Here is a 16,328-nt window from a genome sequence, read left to right on the forward strand (position 1 = left end):
TGAGTGCCCACTCGGCCCCACTGATGGCCCCCCCTGACCCCCCCGTATCCCACTCAGCTCCTTTGTCTGCTCTGCCGAGCTGGGCTGCAGCAGATGCACAAATGTCCCCCAGGGCAGGGACGGGGTGGGGGGGGCAGAGCCTGTTTCTAGTTGGATGCCCACGTCTCTCCCCAGAGGCCTGGCACAGAGTGGGGGGGCAGGGCTGGGATCTGGGGGAGTAGAGAGGGAGCAGGAAAGAACCGCTGGGTCTGCACAGGCTGCCAAGGCTGGGGAGCCCCTTCCCCTGCCCAGTCCCAGCCCCCCACCCCGACACTCACCGAGGGGCCCTCCCCGGAGTCGGAGGAGGCAGCCGGGCTGGCCTCGGTGAAGCTGGTGTCCACGGTGGAGTTGTAGGTGTCCCCGGGCAGGGCAGAGCTGGGGCCCACGGCATGGCTGGGGAGCACCGGCTGGGGCAGGGCCCCTGCGGGGGGCTGCAAGGCAGAGCCTGCTCAGGGGGTCTGCACGATGGTGGGGACCAGGAGGAGCCCCTGCACTCTAGGACCCCCCATCTCCACTCCCAGCAATATCCTGAGACTCCCACCCCGAGTCCAGCTGCAGGAGGCCTGGACCCCTGGCCCCCCATGTCCCACCGGTGCCCAGAGCACTGAGGGCTCACCTGGAAGATGGCAAGGCCGGGCTTGGGCAGGGGCAGGCGGGGGGTCATGGCCAGGCTGTTCTCGCTGGACTCGCACTCGTGGATGGTGACAATCTTGAGGGCGGGTGGCGGGAGGTGCAGGTGGGTCAGGCGGGCGTTCTTCAGGTGGTGGAAATCCCCCTCCGTCAGCGTGTACCTGCGGGACACCCGGGTTAGGAGGGGCAGTCCCGGCCAGGCCAGGGTCCTGCAGGGCCCCCCAGCCCTGAGCTTCACCTCCTCCCCTTCTCCTGGGTCTTCTTGCTCTGGTCGAAGAGCGCGGCCTCGTTGAAGGAGACGCGACGGGCGGTGGAGGAGCTGGAGGACAGGAACCGCTCGCTCTCTGCATCCCGGTAGCTGGAGGACGACAGGCACTCGGGATCCTCCACTTTGACAGTGATATCTGTGGGGCAGGGGGTCAGCCACCAGCTCCCCACACTGTGGGGCAGCCCAGCTTCCCCAGCTGGGGCCTGGCAAAACTTGCTGCTCTCATGGCCTCGATGCTAGCCCAGAATTCCCTCCTCCCAGCTGCCAGTCCCACTCCACAGCGAGGAACGGGCAATGGAGGGCCCAAGAGCTGCCTTACCCCCACTCCCGGAGCTGGGGGTGCTGCTGGGGGGGCTGGCAGGTCATTTTGGGCACTCACCCTGTGCTGGCTGTGAGTCATCCAGGTAAGTGGTGTTGGTTTTCTCAGGGTCATCGCTGGCTCTGCGGGGGGGGAAGGGTCAGCAGCGCCCATGCCAGCCCCCCTGCCCCCCTGGCAGTGCCACAGCCCCCGGGGACAGTGAGGTCCCCCATGCCCACCTGGAGTGCCGGCGGTCGGCCTCGCAGCAGCGGCGGCAGATGATCAGGATGCCCGAGAGCAGGACCAGGGTGCCCCCGATGAAGATGGAGAGCAGGGCGAGGAGCAGCACGTACCCATCCTGGGGGGACACCTCGCCGGGCACCGCCTGCCCGGGGCCGGGGGGCTGAGCTGCAGGGATGTGCTGGGGGACCCCGGCCCAGCCCGAACCTGCCCCCGCCGCGCTGACGCCAGCGCTGCTCCCCAGAGCCACCAAACCCCCCCCCCGCGCCGCCCCCGGGCCCTGCCTGCACCAAGGCAACGGCAGCTGGGGGGGCTGGGCCGCCCGCGGCCCCCGCACCGACGGGAATGGGGACAGGGCCAGGCACTGGGACGGGGATGGGGACAGGACCCCCATTCCTGCCTCACCACGGTGCTCAGGGCTCCCAGCAGGGGGAAAGGGGCCCCCAGACCCCCCAGCACCCAGGGCATCCCGGGCACAGAGAGGTGGCACCCACCCCCAGGACCGGCAGAGCAGGGGGTGACACTGGAGCTGCTGCTGTCTCCACCCGGGCACAGACCCCAGCCCCGCGGCGGCCACGAGAACCCCACAGCTCCCAACGTGCATCTCCCCTCCCGTGGGACCCCGAGGCCGGCAGCGTGGGCAGGGGCGGGAGGGGCCGGCAGGGGCTGCAGGGACAGGCAGGACTCACCGTGGCGCTCTCGGTCGCGTTGTCCCAGGGTGTTGGGTCATCGCTCATGGTCCGTCCCGGCCCGAGCGTGTCCTGGTGCGGGGGGAGACAGAGGGAGGCACCGGCCGGGGCGGCGGGGCCGGGCCGGGGGCGGCGGCGGCGGCTCCTGCCCCGGCCCCTGCCCGGCACCGCGGTGCGGAGCTGCCGGGAGGGACCGGGAGGGAGGGACCGGGATGGAGAGATGGAGGGAGGGAGGGAGGGAGGGATGGAGGGAGGGACCGCGATGAAGGGATGAAGGGAGGGTGTGCTCAGGGGGAGGATGAAGAGATGGAGGGTGTGGTCAGGAGAGAAGCAGGGATGGAGGGATGGGGAGGAGGGGGCAGGACCGCTGCCCCTCCTCGGGGAGCCCCTCGCCCCCGCGAGGCACAGCCACCCCAGCGCCCAGCCCGCGGACTCGGGTGGGCACGGCCCCCGGAGAGCGGTCGCGGTCCCCACGCCCGGCTGGGGCCGGAGACCCCAAACGGCGGCTGGTGCTGGTGGCCAGAGCCGGCCCGGGGGGACTGTCCCTGCCCCGGTTCCGGGGTGACACCGTCCCCGGGAGCCCAGGGGCCAAACGCAGCCCCAGCCCCGCTGCCGGAGGGGTCGGCACTGCAGGGAGACCCCCGCCCGCGGGAGCCCGGAGCGAGCCGCGCTGGGGGCACCGGCGGGGAAGGGGGGCAGGTGGCCACCCCACAGCTCGTGGCGTGGGTGTCGCCGGAGAGCGACGGGTGACGCTCGTGAGTCATCCCGAGAGCGGCTCCGTCACCGGGCGGTCCGCGCGGGGGGGACACCGAGGGGCCGGGGGGGACGAGCCGAGCTCCCGAGGAGCGAGAGCCACCGGAATAGGGGTCCCACACCCCTCCGTGGCCTTTGGGCACCCCGCGGGGACCCTGTCACCCTGCCGCGTGTTCGGGGGAGCCCTTCCCGGGGGCTGCTGAGCTCCAGCTCCCGCTGCAGGTCCGTGAGTCCCCTCCGTGTGTCCCCTCCGTACATCCCTGAGCTGCTGGAGGGGCTGGGGCTGAGCTGGGGGGCTGATGCTGCTATCAGGGACCCCCAGAATGGGCAGAGGTGGGTGACGCTGGTGTTGGGGACCCCTGGACCAGGCAGGGGTGGGCGCTAGGAAACCGCTCAGAATTAGGTCAGTGAAAAATGTGAATGGAGCCCGAGAAGGGGTGGGGACTGTCACTCGTGGGGCCAGCACAGCGGTGGCCGTGTTGCAGCTGGCAGCCAGGGATGGTGATGGCTGGGGGTAGCCCTGGCACAGGATATCGGGGTCTTAGGGGGATATCTCCCGGGGCAGAGACTCCCCATGCCCACACCGGCTCTCGGTGCATCTCAGGCACCTCCGAGCCGGTGTGATGCAGCACAGGGTGAGGAGACCCACCCCGTGACACCCCGGACAGGATGGGGGGGGTCTCTCCACCGCCCCCGGTGTGCCAGGGGTGTGGGGGGACGCCGGGCCTGGCAGGGGGGACGGCGGGAGAGAGGCTGCGGCTCCACGCGGGATGGGGGCCCGGCGGGAGGGATCCCTGGGGGGCACCCTCAGGCTCGAGGCGGGGGGCGCCGGGGGGCCGGGGGCAGCTGGAAGAATGTCCCTCCTGTTCCCCATCATGGAGGAATCCCGTCTCCATGGCGACCCAGCAGGAACAGCACGGCCATTGTCTGGAGGAGGGGGCCGGTCCCCGGGCTGTGCCCCCGCGGGGGGACACGGGGCGGGCCCCGGGGCCGCCGGTGGTGCCCAGGGCGGGGGCTCGGGGCCGGGGGACCCCGGTGCTGCCGCGCCCCCGCACGTGGGAGGGGGTGCGGGGGGCGTGTCGGGGCTGTACCCCACGCTTGTGTGCGACCCACGGAGCCCGGTTGGGCCGGGGTTGGGCTGCGGGCGGGGGGGGGACCCGCTCTGTCCCCCTGCGTGCATCCCCCCGCCCCAGCCCGGTGACGGGGATGCAGGCAAGGATGTGGGATGCAAATAGGGATGCGGGATGGGATGCAGGTAGGGATGCAGGCAGAGGTGTGGGGCGGGGATGCGGGATGGAGGCAGGGATGCGGGATGCAGGCAGGGATGTGGGGCAGGGATGCGGGATGGAGGCAGGGATGCAGGCAGGGCTGGTGACAGGGTTGGTGACAGCGAGGCAGGAGCGCCGGGGACCTCCACGCGCGGTGGGGCGTGATGGTCTCCCTTCGGCCGGGCCGCCTCCGTGTGTCGCGATAGGGGCTGTCGCGAGGCGGCGGAGCCAGACACTCACCTACAACCGAGACCGGGGCTCCATCGCCGCCGCTGCGCTCGGTGCGGCGGGGCGGCCCCGGGATTTATGAATGAACCGGAGCCGCCCCCGCGCGGCGCGGGCGTCACGTGGGGACAGGGGCTGCCCCAGCCCTGCCTGTACCCCTGCCTGCCTGTACCCCTGCCTGCCCCACAGCCCTGCCTGTCCCCCTGCCTGCCCCACAGCCCTGCCTGCACCCCTGCCTCCACCTGTCCCCCTGCCTGCCCCACAGCCCTGCCCATACCCCTTCCTGTATCACCTCTGCCTGTATCCCTGCCTACACCAGCCCAGCCTGTACCAGCCCAGCCTGTACCCCTGCCTGATCCCCTGACGGTCCCAGCCCTGCCTGCATCCCTGCCTGCACGCCTGCCTGCACCAGCCCTACGTGCAGCTCAGCCTGCATCCCTGCCTGTACCACCCTGCCTGCATCCCTGCCTGTACCGTGCCTGTAGCAGCGCTGCCTGTACCAGCGCTGCCTGCCCCTCTGCCTGCCCCAGCCCTGCCTGTACCTCTACCTGTCCCACTTCCCTGCCTGCATCCCCGCCCCAGAGCCCTCGTGGCCGGGCCGGGCCGGGCGTGCGGCTGCCCCTCGGTGCGGGGGCGGAGCGGGCCGTGACCTCCCGGCCCCGGGACACCCGACGGGGCCGGGACTGCAACTCCCGCGAGCCCCCGCGGTGCGGGTGACTCCTTCCTGCGGCGGGCGGCGCGCGGGGCATGCCGGGAGCTGTGGTCCTGCTCCGTCCCAGCCCGCCCCGCGCCGCCGCCGCCGCCGCCGCCATGGCCGCGATGTTCCGTTCCCACCGCCTGCTCCGCCTCGCCCGCCCCGCGCTGCTCCCGCCGCCCGCCCGCGGCTACGCCGAGCCCGCCGCGGGCCCCGCCGCCATGGCCTTCACCTTCGCCTCGCCCACGCAGGTACGGCCGGCCTGGCCCCGGTGTCGCCGCCGCCCCGCCCGGTGCCCGCGGCGGGCTTGGGGCGGGCGGGACGCGGCCGGTGCCGCCGCCCCCGCGGGGCTGTCGGTGCCCGGGGCCGGGGCGAGAGCGGGGCCTGGGGCGCTGCGGCCCCCGCGGCCCGGCCGGGCTGTCCCCGCGCTGACCTTGGCCCTGACCTCGGGCCGTCCCCGCCGCGGCGCTCCCGGGGCCGCTCCTGCCCCTGCTCCGCCCGGAGCGGGACGAGGCCGGGCCGTGCCCGGGGCTGCGGGGGCGGCGGGGCCGACGCTGTCCCCGGGGCAGGGCGCGGCCACAGGGACAGGGACAGCCCGGCCGCGTGGGCCGCGGCGGGGACAGCGGCTCAGGGCTCCCCACGCGCTTCCCAGGCTGCTCCCGGCTGTGCCGGCGCCTCTCGCCCACTCCCGACTCCGTGTCTGCGTGTGCCGCCTCCCTGCCGTGCCCCGGGAGCTGGGAACGCATCCCCACTCCCCGTGCCAGGACCCCTCCTCTGGAGCCCGGCCCTGCTCCCTCCCTGTGCAGGTGCAGCCTGTCCTGGGCACACCTGGGCGTGCTGAACCTGCCAGGAGCTGTTCCCTTGGGATGGAGCTGGGATGCTCCCTCGGGATGGAGCTGGCTGCCCCCTGCATCCCTGGGCTCTTCCCTGCTGCTCTCCATCTCCCATTCCTGATGACTGTTTTCCCGTGTCCTCCCTGTCCAGGTGTTCTACAACGGTGCCAACGTGAAGCAGGTGGACGTGCCCACGCTGACTGGCTCCTTTGGCATCCTGGCATCCCACGTCCCCACGCTGCAGGTGCTCCGGCCAGGCGTTGTCACGGTCTACGCCGAGGACGGGACGGCCACCAAGTACTTCGGTGAGCAAGGCAGGAGGAGCTGGGGAGGAAAGGTGTGTGTGGGGATGGTGTTCTTGTGCTTTCTCAAGGGAGGTGTGCCCTGGTGCACTTCCAGGGATTCCTGCTTTCCCAGCCCTGCCAGGGGCTGCCGTAGCTGCCCTGGGAGCTGGGGCTGGGGTTGGATCTTGCTTCTGCTCAGGCTCTTTGGAAGCATACCCTGCTCCACCTTCACTGGGGGTGGGAACTGAGGCCCTGAACATCGGGAGCGTGACAGGAGGGTGCTGAGGGCTTGTTTTGGGGAAGGGATGGTGGAGGTGCTGGGGATGAGCCCCCCTGGCTGACCCCTCCCCTGCTGTGCCTCGCAGTGAGCAGCGGCTCCGTCACCGTCAACGCCGACTCCACAGTGCAGGTGCTGGCGGAGGAGGCAGTGACCATGGACATGCTGGACCTGGCTGTGAGTACCCCGAGCCTTTGGGGGCTCCCCAAGAGGCTTTGCCCCCCACTTCTCTATTCTCATTGGCTCAGGAGCTCCCCCTGCCCAGAGCAGGGGCTGTGCCTGCACCCCCCCATCACCTGGATCAAAGGCTCAGGGCTCCAGGGAGTGGGAACTGTGCAGTCTTTCACCTTCCCCAGGCTATTCTCACCCTTGAGACAGACACTGACCTTGTCCCCAACCCCTCTTGGGCTCCAGAAAGAGCTTTTCCCTGCTGATAACGTGTCTGTGGCCAGCATAGCTGTGTGGGCTGCTCCACAGGGTCCCCAGGTCAGCAGTCTGTGGGGTCAACAACTGCAGTGGAAGGAAGGGGAGGAAGGGGGTGACTCAGGGGCTGTAGGATCGTCCCCTCTGCTGTGGTGTCACCCAATGACACATTCCTTGTGCCCCTGTGTTCAGACTGCGAAATCCAACCTGGAGAAGGCCGTGTCAGAAATGGCTGCAGCGTCTGACGAAGCTGCTAAAGCAGAAGCTCAGATTAAGGTAGAAGCTAACGAAGCCCTGGTGAAGGCTCTGGAGTGATTCAGGTGAGGGTCGCCTGGGGCCTGGATGAGTGTCCAGACCTGCTTCTGGGGACGAGCCCTGTGGGGCTGCTGGGCTGGGCGAGGGGTGGTGCTCCTGGGGAGCAGGGACTGCAGCTGTGCCTTGCTGGGGTCAGGCCTCAGCTCTTGGGGTCCTCGGCCCAGAGCTGACTCAGGGCCACCAGATGGGAACAGGCCAGGAGCTGCTGTCACTGCCAGGGCCTCGCTGGTGCCCCAGGACCCCGCTGTGCTCACGGACAGCTCGGGGGGGCCTGGGCAGTAAGTGGCCTCTTCGTGACCTCTGTCACGCACACTCCCTCCCACTAAGACAGGCAGCTTCAGTCTCGGGGGAGGTGAAGCCAAGCTCTTACCTCATGGCCCCTTTGCCCTGCTCAGACTGTGCCTCATTCCTGCCATTCCCACGTGCTGGCAGTCGGGGACTCTGCAGCAGTGTGAGCTGTGCTGGGGGGTGAGTCACTGAGAGCCTTCCTGAGCCCGGAGCACAGCAGGGCACCGGCTCCCACTATCTCCTGATCTCTGCTCCGGGTGCTCTTTGCTCGCAGGGAGACCCTGGCTGTGTTTGCTCTCAGCAGTTGAGCAGCTGGAGCAGGGCCAAGCCCCGGGGTTGGGATCCACAGCCTGGCCAAGCCCATCCCTCACTAACCCAGCCCCCCTTTGTGTGTTGCAGGAATCCCACCGTGGGTGCAGAACTCCCAGCCTGTCCCTGTCCTGCTCCCCAGCTGCACAGATGGAGTGGGACGAATGGAGGTGGAGAAAACGTTCTCATCAATTAAAAGGAAATGTAACCCCCTCTCGTGGCACGTTTCCTTCTTCCCACACAGGGATTGCAGCCAGAGCTGGGATCAGCTCCCGGCTCCTGCCCCATGCGGGGGGCTGTGGGGCAGATCCATCCGGGGAAGGTGGCACCAGTGCTGCCCTGGGGATAGCCGGGCATTCCCGGGGCAGATTGCCCCTGCGAGGCTCCTCAGACAGGTTTATAACCCTCTCCCAGTGCTCCAGCCACCTCCACCTCCAATAACCAGCTGGACAGCAGGATTATGGCAGCACAGGAGGAGTACAGGTCTGTTCCAGAGCTGTCCTGTCCTGACTCCCTGCCCTGCCACTGGCTCTGCCTCGGCCTCCCAGCTCAGGCACTGCAGGAATCCCCGTTGGCCAGACTGTTCCAGCGCAGTGCTGCTCACAGCTGGCAGGCTCTGCCCCATCCCCTGCTGTTGCTGCTGCTGGCACAGAGCAGGCAGAGCTCCCCCTGCCCCCACAGGTGGGCTCGGTGCAGAGGGAAGCAGATGCCGTGTGTGGTGGGAATCTTTCCTGCTGCATTCCTAGCCCTGTCTGAGGAGGCTGCCCAGGACTCATCACAGCCCAGGGAAGGCAGGAGGGGCTCCAGGAAGCAGGAGGGGCCCCAGAGCCGCTGGGAAGGGCGTGTTTGAGCGAGGGGATGGCTCTGGCTGTGCCAGGCACCGGGGATGCATGTCCTGCCCGCCGCACGAGATGCTGCCAAGCCCCTCACTCGGTGCCACCCTCCCCACGCCCTCCCAGAGGGATTTCGGGTTCCCTCTGCTGTGCAGAGCTGCCACGCTCTAATCCCCTCTTCCCCGCCGTGTTCCAGCCTGGGAAGGCACGTTGGCTGCCTGTGTGGGCAGCAGCTCCAGGGAGGTCACTGCTCCGGCCTCCCGCGGGCCCCGCGCGGCTCCCGCCGCTCCCTCCCGGAGTGGGGCACGGCTATTTTCGGTGCTGCCACCCAGGATGTAATCTTGGCTGCCTCCTCTTCTCACCGCCACCTCCTCCCCCTCCTCTCGCTCGCTCTGTCTTTCTCTCCCCCCCTTCACAAGTGATCAAAAATAGAGCCTGTGGTGTTAAATTTCTCACTCTGTGGCTTATTAAAAGCCTCCCGGTGCCTGACGCGGAGCCTATTTGAAGCTCAGCCGACTTCCAGCTCCTGAGCTGCTCCAGTGCCTTTTCCCCTTCCCCTCTCATTCCCTTTCTTCTTTTTCTTCAAAGGTCAGACGTTGTACCGAGCATGAGCGAATCCTCCGAGTCGGGGCTGTGCTAATTAAAACGTCTCGGGAATCACTGGGGCCGGCCGGCCCCGCTCCCTCTCCCGCTGCCCCTCTCTGTCCCCGGCTTCTATTTCGGCTGCGTGAGCCTCCCCCGGCACACGCAGCCGTGCTGACGGAAGGTGGCTGCCTTGGGTTTTTCATCTAATGGAAGAGCGTTGGCGAGGCCGGGAAGCTGGGGAAACGGCCAGCTGCTATTTTTAGGATGGGAAAAAAGTGTCTCCGTCAGCGTCCTCTCGCCAGCTCTTCCCACTGCCTTCCGCCAGCGCCGGGGGGGCCGAGGGGGCCGAGGAATCCAGCCCTGCCCCTCACAGGGTGCCCTTGGCTGGGAGCTCCACGGCCTGGCGGCTGCTGGGACTTGTAGGCTGCGTTTGGAGGGAGCAGTGAGGGCACCTCCAGTTATTCCATGTCCGGAGACCCTGGGGACAGTGTCCCTGCTCTGTCCTGGGATGGGGCCTCTCCTGCCCTGGTGGGTGCAGGGAAAGGGCTTAGTCTCGAGCCAGGACTGGAGCAGCCCTGGCCAGCGGTATCACAGCCCTGCTCACCATGAGCTGCACTTTGTGGGTGCAGGGCCACGTGTGGGCGATTCACTGAGCTCCTCCACACTCCTAGCCCAGCCCACTCCCTGCAGGGACCTCCTGCCCGAGCCCCTCACCTCTGTCTCTGGCCCTTCCCCTCCCTGCTCGTTATCCAGCTCTGCAGAGCCAGAGCCACGTTCTCCTCCCCCAGCTCCTGCTGCCCACGCCGGAGCCACCAGCAGTTGCGTCCCACTGGATGCCACGAAAATGGGTTGATTTGGTGTAGGGGACGTGCAGCTGTGGCTGCTCCAGAGGCAAAGCCCTGCCCTGCTCCCGGCTCGCTGTGCCGGTGCTGCGGGGATGAACCCTGCCAGGGGGTAGGGAACTGGGAGGCAGCTCCACAGTGTGCACCATGATGTGATTCAGTGGGTGAATCTCCCTCCCCTCTCCCCGAAACCAGCCTGGATTGGGGAGATGGTGGCACTGGCCTGGCACTTGGCAGTCCCTGGAGTGCTGGCACCTGCCCTTGGGCACCACAACCTCCATTCACAGCTGGGCAAAAGGCCTTTCTCCACCTCTTTCTGGGGTGGTGGGTGCTGGGGTAACTCTGCCCTTGGGTCCCTGTCTCTGCTGGGGGCATGCAGGGCTGGGAGCATCTGCACAGTGCAGTGGAGTTATTTCCAGGAGCCTGGGGTCTGTCTGTCTGGCTCTGGGCTGGGCAGTGGGTGTGAGAGGGAAGAGCTCCCCTGACCCTACAGGAGCAGGGAGCCGGCATTGCCCCCCTCCTCCTCCCCTTCCACCCAGGGCTCTTGCCCATGACTCGCATCCTCTGCTGCCAGATGGAGGGTGGGGAGCGGGGCCGGGAGCGCTCGGAAAGTGAAGCATCACGGATTCTGCCGGCGGCGTCGCTTCTCCGGGGGATGATTTCCGAGACGGGCCGGGCTCTGCCGGGCCAAATCTCCCAGTGCTGCCGGCCCTCCCTGCGCTTGGCCGCGTGGCATTTCCCCGTCCCACCCAGTCCCAAATGCAGGCGAAAGGTTCCAGCTCTCCTCTCTCTGCAGGAAAAACAACCCCAAACCCCACCGCAGCCCCAGGACGCCCCGCTCCCGCCGGGCTGACTCATCCTGCAGAGCCGCCCCTTTCCCTGCCCAAACCTCGGCACTTGGGATCCTGCCTGGCCCCGCTTGGGATCCTGCCTGCCCCTGCTGCTGCCTCACACCCACAGCACCCACTCTGCAACATCAGGGTGGGGGTACAGGGGCTAACCCCCACCCCTCACGCTGCCAGGGGGCTGTGGGAGGTGGCAGCAGCTCCCACACGGCCCTCCAGGAGCGTGGGGACCCCCAGGGTGCTGGGCAGTTCCTCGCCTGACCCTGCCGAGGCCGTGCAGTGCCCAGGTGCAGGTCCAGCCCCCTCCCTCCCCCATGCCTGTGGGTGCTGCCCACGGCCCTGGCATGGGAAGGTCAGTGGAGGCTCCGCATGCTGCCAGTACAGCCCAGCGTGTCCTTGGGCCACGCTGCCCTTGGGCGGCTCGAAGGCCAAATCCTCGCAGCTTCCTTTGGGTGGGGGGGGTTGCTGTAATGATTAACCAGCCCGTGTTAATCGTTCCGGCCGGCAGCCTTTTTCCTCTGGGTTTCCAGCTCTGGAAAACGCTCTTTTTCCGCCACCCTCCCACGCACGTGGCCCCGTGGAGGGAGCACGGCACAGCTCAGGGAAAATCCCCGTGGGCAGGAGCAGGACCCGGCTCGGGGCCCAGCACCGGGATCTGTCTCAGGGGGCCCCTCGTTCCTGGTCCCAGGGGCGCTTTGCTTTGTTTCCAGGTGGTGGAGCCATGGGGAGCATCGTCCCCCCGGCCTCACCCCTGAAATGCAGGCGCAGGAGCGGGCGCCGCGGGCGCTGAGCAGGGCGGGTGTTGCAGCGCGCACGACGGAGCTTGTCACGCTGCTCCTGGGCCAGCAGCAAACTTGGCCCAGGGCAGGTTCTCCTGGCAAACTGAGGCACGGATGGGGAAAGCCTCTCGCACGCTGGGGAGAGCAGGGACGGGACATGGGAATCCCAGACCCTGCTGCTGCGTTGGGGGATGGCACCTCTGTGGGGGAGCCCCCTGGGAAGCCCCCTGGGAGCTGCCGGGGACAGGCGAGGGGCGGTGGGGGTGGCACCTGGGGTGCCAGGTGCCTTGGAAGGGGCTCGGTGGCCCCGGGGGCTGCGGGCACGGCCCTCGCTCGGGGCAGCCTTGGCGGCTGCTGACGCTCAGCTCCGCTGGGAGCCAGCCCAAGGCCGCGGGGGCCAGAGGGGGTGCACGGCCCCATGCTGGGGGTTCCTGCAAAGCCCCCTCCTGCTGCCCCCGGCCAGGGCCGAGACCAGCCAGGGCCAGGGGGAGGCTGGGGAGGAAGCGGCTGCCAGCTGGGCTGGAGGCCGGCTACAAAGGCGGCCCAGAGAGCCCAGCGGAATGAGGTGGCACCCGTCCAGGTTCCCACGGCGGCCCTGGTGCAGAAAATACACCCGGAGCTGGTGGCGGTTGCCACAGCAATGGGCCGGGTGCCACGCCGCGGGGGGCACGACCCCGGACCCAGGTGTGCCGGCACGGGACCCCAGCTCAGGGCGGTGGGAGCAGCGTGGGGCGGCAGAGCCGGGCGCTGGCAGGGACCGAAGGCTCCTGCCCTGGCTCCCCCTGCCCCCGCCCGCCTTTGATGTGCCGGGACTTCGCCCTTGGTAAAGCTGGGAGGTTCCCAAGGAGTTCCCAGCTGAATCCCGGCATCCAGCACCCAGTTGCCCAGTGCAGGCCCCGCAGGCCCTGGGGCTCCATCCGCTGCTCGGTTCCCTTTGCCTCGGCCGCAGCCGGGGCTCGGAGCCCCCGCGGGCTCCCTGGTTCCTGGCAGGGCTCGGCCGGGAGGAAGCGGCTGCAGCTGGTCCCGGTGCTGGGGCTCTTCTGGGCGGGGCTGGCGCCGGGCTGGGGTGCAGGGTGGGGAGGGGAAGCTGGGGGGGCCGGGGCCACTGCCCTTTGGGATGCCCCAGCATGCGGTGGGGAGGAGGAGGCGGCAGCACTTCCATGCCCGTTCCCTCAAAGGCTGCCCCTCCTGTATAAATAGCAGGATTGAGGCCTGGCCTGACATTGGAGTCACTTCTGCCACCGGCACCTTGGGTGTCCCCCCCCCACCACACAGGGCCTCAATGGGATCATTGTGCACCACAGCCCCGCAGGGCACGTCCTGAGCAGCTGCTGGGCCTGACCCGGCTGCATCCCCCACGTGTCGGGGTCCCACGCAGAGAGGGCTGCACACGGGTGGGCGACGGCTTCCCAGCCTCCCCGTCCCCACCTGGCTGTGCCGGCCAGCCCTGCTGTCCCCTCCCTGCCCGGGCAGCGCCGGCAGCTGCTGTGGGGTAATGACGGGGTGTGCCCGCGCGCCCCGGGGTGCGAGCGGTGCGGGAGGCTCCTGCCACCCAGCAGGACGGGGCCAGCCGGGCGCGGAGCTTTGCTGCCGCAGCCACACCTGTGTGGGCTGAGCAGACCCCGCTCCCACCCGACAGCCGCCCAGCCCAACCAGCTCCTTGGCGTGCCGGCCGCCCGCGGACAGGCCGCTGCAGGCAGGGCCCCCCGGGCCAGGCAGGTGCAGGAGGTGGGAGCACCCGGAGTGCACGTGGGGGGCCAGGGGGAGCTGGAGCTCCAGGTGCCTGGGAGCACTGGGGACTAGAGGGGCTGTGACCCTGCCTGTGTCTGTGAGATGTCCCTGTCCCTGCTGTCCCCTCCTCACTTCCCCACATTGTGTCCCCCATCCGGCCCCACATCCTGTCTCGGCAGATGGGCTGCAGCTCCGACCCCACCGACTACAGCCCCTGCACCTCATGTCCCAGCCAGGGCACCCCAAAGGTGCAGGGTCCTGCTGAGGGGCTGCAAAATAACCCGTGGGCAGGGACCCTCTGCTGGGGATGGGTGTGAGGTGCTCTGGCCCCATTTGGATGTGAGTGGGTGGGTTCGGGGCAGGGCTGTGTCCCGTGGGCCAGCACCGGCCCGGGTGGCCACAGGCTTTGATGGAGCTGAAGGCTCTGTGGGGAGACCAAGGTTTAATGAGGGGCTGTCGGGCTCCCTCTGATCCTTCCGCTCATTATCTAATCGGAGCAACACATTTAAAGGCCACAGTGCAGGTGAGTCACTTCCCCAGCCGGTGCCTCAGTTTCCCCACAGGTCGGGTGCCGGGATGAGCTGAGTCCAGCTCCCCACAGCGTGGCTTGGCCCTGGGGAATGCGGCACAGTGGGTCCGACCCAGGGCTGGATTCCTCCCTCAGCTCCTCTCGTCTCATCTGGACCCCGGACACGGCACCTCCCTTGAGCCCCCGACCTGGGCAGGGGCCACACCCCAGCCAGATGGTCCAGGTGTGCTGGGCAGTGCAGGGTGCGGGAAGGGGCACCTGTGCCTCCACACGCAGCAGCTTCGCCTCGCCGGGCCTGTGCCATGCGGGGTCCAGCTCTCCTCCCATCAGGATTTCCTGCTGCTGTTCCCAGAATGAGCCGTGGCTCCGTGGGGAGCGGGTGATCCCGCACAGCCGGGAACCAGCCCCACCGGCACCGGGGTCAGGCACGGGCGAGGAGGCTGCACCGGGGCCCTGTGGCGGGACCCGTGGCGATGCCCCTGCCCCGGCAGCCGCCCCCGGTGCTGGGCGGGCCGAGCAGGCGGCTCCATCACCGTAAACAGGAACCGCGGCCGCAGGGGAGCGCAGGGGGCCGGGAAGTGAGGGGGTGCGGCTGGGCCTGGCGGGGGTGTGGGAATGGTGTGAGGGGGTAGCGCAGGGAGCGTGGGTGGGGATGCAGCACCCACCGGGGCGAGTGTGTGCACACACATGGGAGGCGTGTGCCGCTGTCTGTGCGCGGGGGGAGCACGTGTGTCTGTGCACACGCGTGTGCCTGCTCGGGGCGGGGGGTTGCACACCGATGCGCAGGGACAAGGCCAGGAGGAAGTGCCTCCTCCCGTCCCCATCCCGCCCAGCTCAGGGTTTCCTGGGGCACATCCTGCCCGCATGGATCCTGTTCCCTCTCCCTGGCTTCAGGAACTTGGGGGTGCCAGCCTGGCAGAGGGCCAGGGACAGCACTGGGCCCAAGGGCTGCTGGCCCCCTGCCAGTCCCCGGCCCCCCAGGGCGATGGAGGGTGGAGGGGTGCCCACGGCCCTGGGCTTGCACCGCACTCCCCACCTGGGTGAGGTTCCCACATTCCTGAGGCAGCTCAAAGGGGAGCCAGGGCAGGCGTGGGGTGGGAATGCCGCCGCCCTGAGTGAGCACCCGTGTGTCAGTGCTTGGGGCAGCCTGGCAGGACATGCACCCCACACCCCCCTGCCCCCCTGCTGGACACAGGGAGCCCCCACTGGCATCACCCCAGCCTGGGCACAGGCTTGAGATCCACGGAATCCATCCCACGTGGCTCTACCACTCTGTGTGCAGGCAGGACTGGGATGATGCCCCACAGGGTGAGCCCACAGCCCGGTCAGAGGGCTGGACTGGAATGGGATGGGATGGAATGGGATGATGGGATAGGGTGGGGTGGGGTGGGGTGCGGTGTGAATGGGACAGGGTGGGGTGGGATGGAGTGGGATGGGATATGGTAGGATAGGGGGTTACTTTCCCATGGATTTACAAGCCCGGGCCACCCCAGGATCAAGGTTCAGTGTGTATCCAAGGAGGCTCCCAAAATCCTGAGTCCTTCCCCTCCCCAAGGCTGGCAACTTGCTCAAGCATTTACAATAATAATGATAATAACAATAATAACAATAATAATAACAACACCACCAACAACAGCTGAGCTGTCGGCTGACTCCTGGAGCCGGGATTTAAAACAAACCAAGAAATGTGGCAGCGTCTGGGAAGCAGCCACTGACGCTGAGGGAGGAGGTGCGGGGGGTCAGGGGGTGCAGGGGGTTTGGGAGATCAGCGCTCTGGTGTCTGTTGGATGTGGTGACTGGGGTCTCTGCCCTGGGAGCCCCTTCCCACCCTGGCAGTTTCCCATCTGTGTTTCCAGGGCTCCCTGGGTGCAGGAGTTGAATCCTTCCCCACTGGGGGGTCTCAGCCCCCGGCCCACACCCAGGGCAGTGTCCTGTTGGTGGGCACGAGCTGGCAGCATCGGCCCAGGGTGCTGATGTAACCGCCAGGACCTCTCCTGACCTGGGGATTCCCGTGATTGCCAATTGCCACACCAGCACTGGCACATGGCACAGACTGGGGCACAGGACAGGGTTTGGGGGGCACTGGGGCAGCGGGACAGCGGCAGAGCTGGGCCTGGGGCAGGACAGGAGGTGGCCAGGGATGGGGAGCAGTTCTCCTGCCCCTCCCAGCAGGAATCCAGGCTGAAGCAGGGCTGGGACCCAAACCTCTGCTCACCCCTGGCTGGGGGAGGGTCATGGGGGCCGGGAGCCACTGCCTGGTGTCAGCAGGGACGGGAGCTCAGCGTCCTGAAGGGGCCCATGAGCTCAGGGAGCTCAGAATAGCCTTGGCCTCACCGTGGCAGCAGGGCCAC

General features: G+C 68.5%; 2 protein-coding genes across 3 annotated transcripts in view; one reads left to right on the forward strand and one right to left on the reverse strand.

Moving 5' to 3' along the window:
- CBARP (CACN subunit beta associated regulatory protein) overlaps window positions 1-4,835 on the reverse strand; it is a 9,204-nt gene extending 4,369 nt beyond the window's left edge. Inside the window, exons 1-7 of one of the 2 annotated variants that reach the window (XM_027900976.1) lie at window positions 4,426-4,835; window positions 2,165-2,236; window positions 1,475-1,620; window positions 1,317-1,378; window positions 908-1,073; window positions 656-830; window positions 318-470 (exon numbers count right to left, since the gene is read on the reverse strand). In XM_027900976.1, coding sequence (XP_027756777.1) covers window positions 318-470; window positions 656-830; window positions 908-1,073; window positions 1,317-1,378; window positions 1,475-1,620; window positions 2,165-2,212 — 750 coding nt within the window. In that variant the 5' untranslated portion in view covers window positions 2,213-2,236; window positions 4,426-4,835. Of the gene's footprint in view, window positions 1-317; window positions 471-655; window positions 831-907; window positions 1,074-1,316; window positions 1,379-1,474; window positions 1,621-2,164; window positions 3,018-4,425 lie in introns of those variants that run through there. The other variant, XM_027900977.1, reaches the window with a different exon arrangement.
- Window positions 4,836-5,220: 385 nt separating this feature from the next.
- Window positions 5,221-8,046, forward strand: ATP5F1D (ATP synthase F1 subunit delta). The gene is made up of 5 exons (XM_027901048.1): window positions 5,221-5,355; window positions 6,089-6,242; window positions 6,587-6,675; window positions 7,114-7,241; window positions 7,924-8,046. Exons 1-4 carry the CDS (start codon window positions 5,221-5,223, stop codon window positions 7,234-7,236), a joined length of 501 nt encoding a protein of 166 aa, XP_027756849.1. The 3' UTR covers window positions 7,237-7,241; window positions 7,924-8,046.
- Window positions 8,047-16,328: the final 8,282 nt, after the last annotated feature.

The sequence above is a fragment of the Empidonax traillii genome, unplaced genomic scaffold, assembly GCF_003031625.1.
Source record: "Empidonax traillii isolate 1590-97213 ecotype Southwest subspecies unplaced genomic scaffold, ASM303162v1 scaffold761:size885847, whole genome shotgun sequence".
NCBI lineage: Eukaryota > Metazoa > Chordata > Aves > Passeriformes > Tyrannidae > Empidonax > Empidonax traillii.

Bases quoted from the DNA above. Each gene is read 5' to 3' on its own strand.
- ATP5F1D (XM_027901048.1), top strand. From the start codon at position 5,221: ATGGCCGCGATGTTCCGTTCCCACCGCCTGCTCCGCCTCGCCCGCCCC. The intron at 6,243-6,586 runs GTGAGCAAGGCA...TGTGCCTCGCAG, and splicing joins GACGGCCACCAAGTACTTCG to TGAGCAGCGGCTCCGTCACC. The intron at 6,676-7,113 runs GTGAGTACCCCG...CCCTGTGTTCAG, and splicing joins TGGACATGCTGGACCTGGCT to ACTGCGAAATCCAACCTGGA.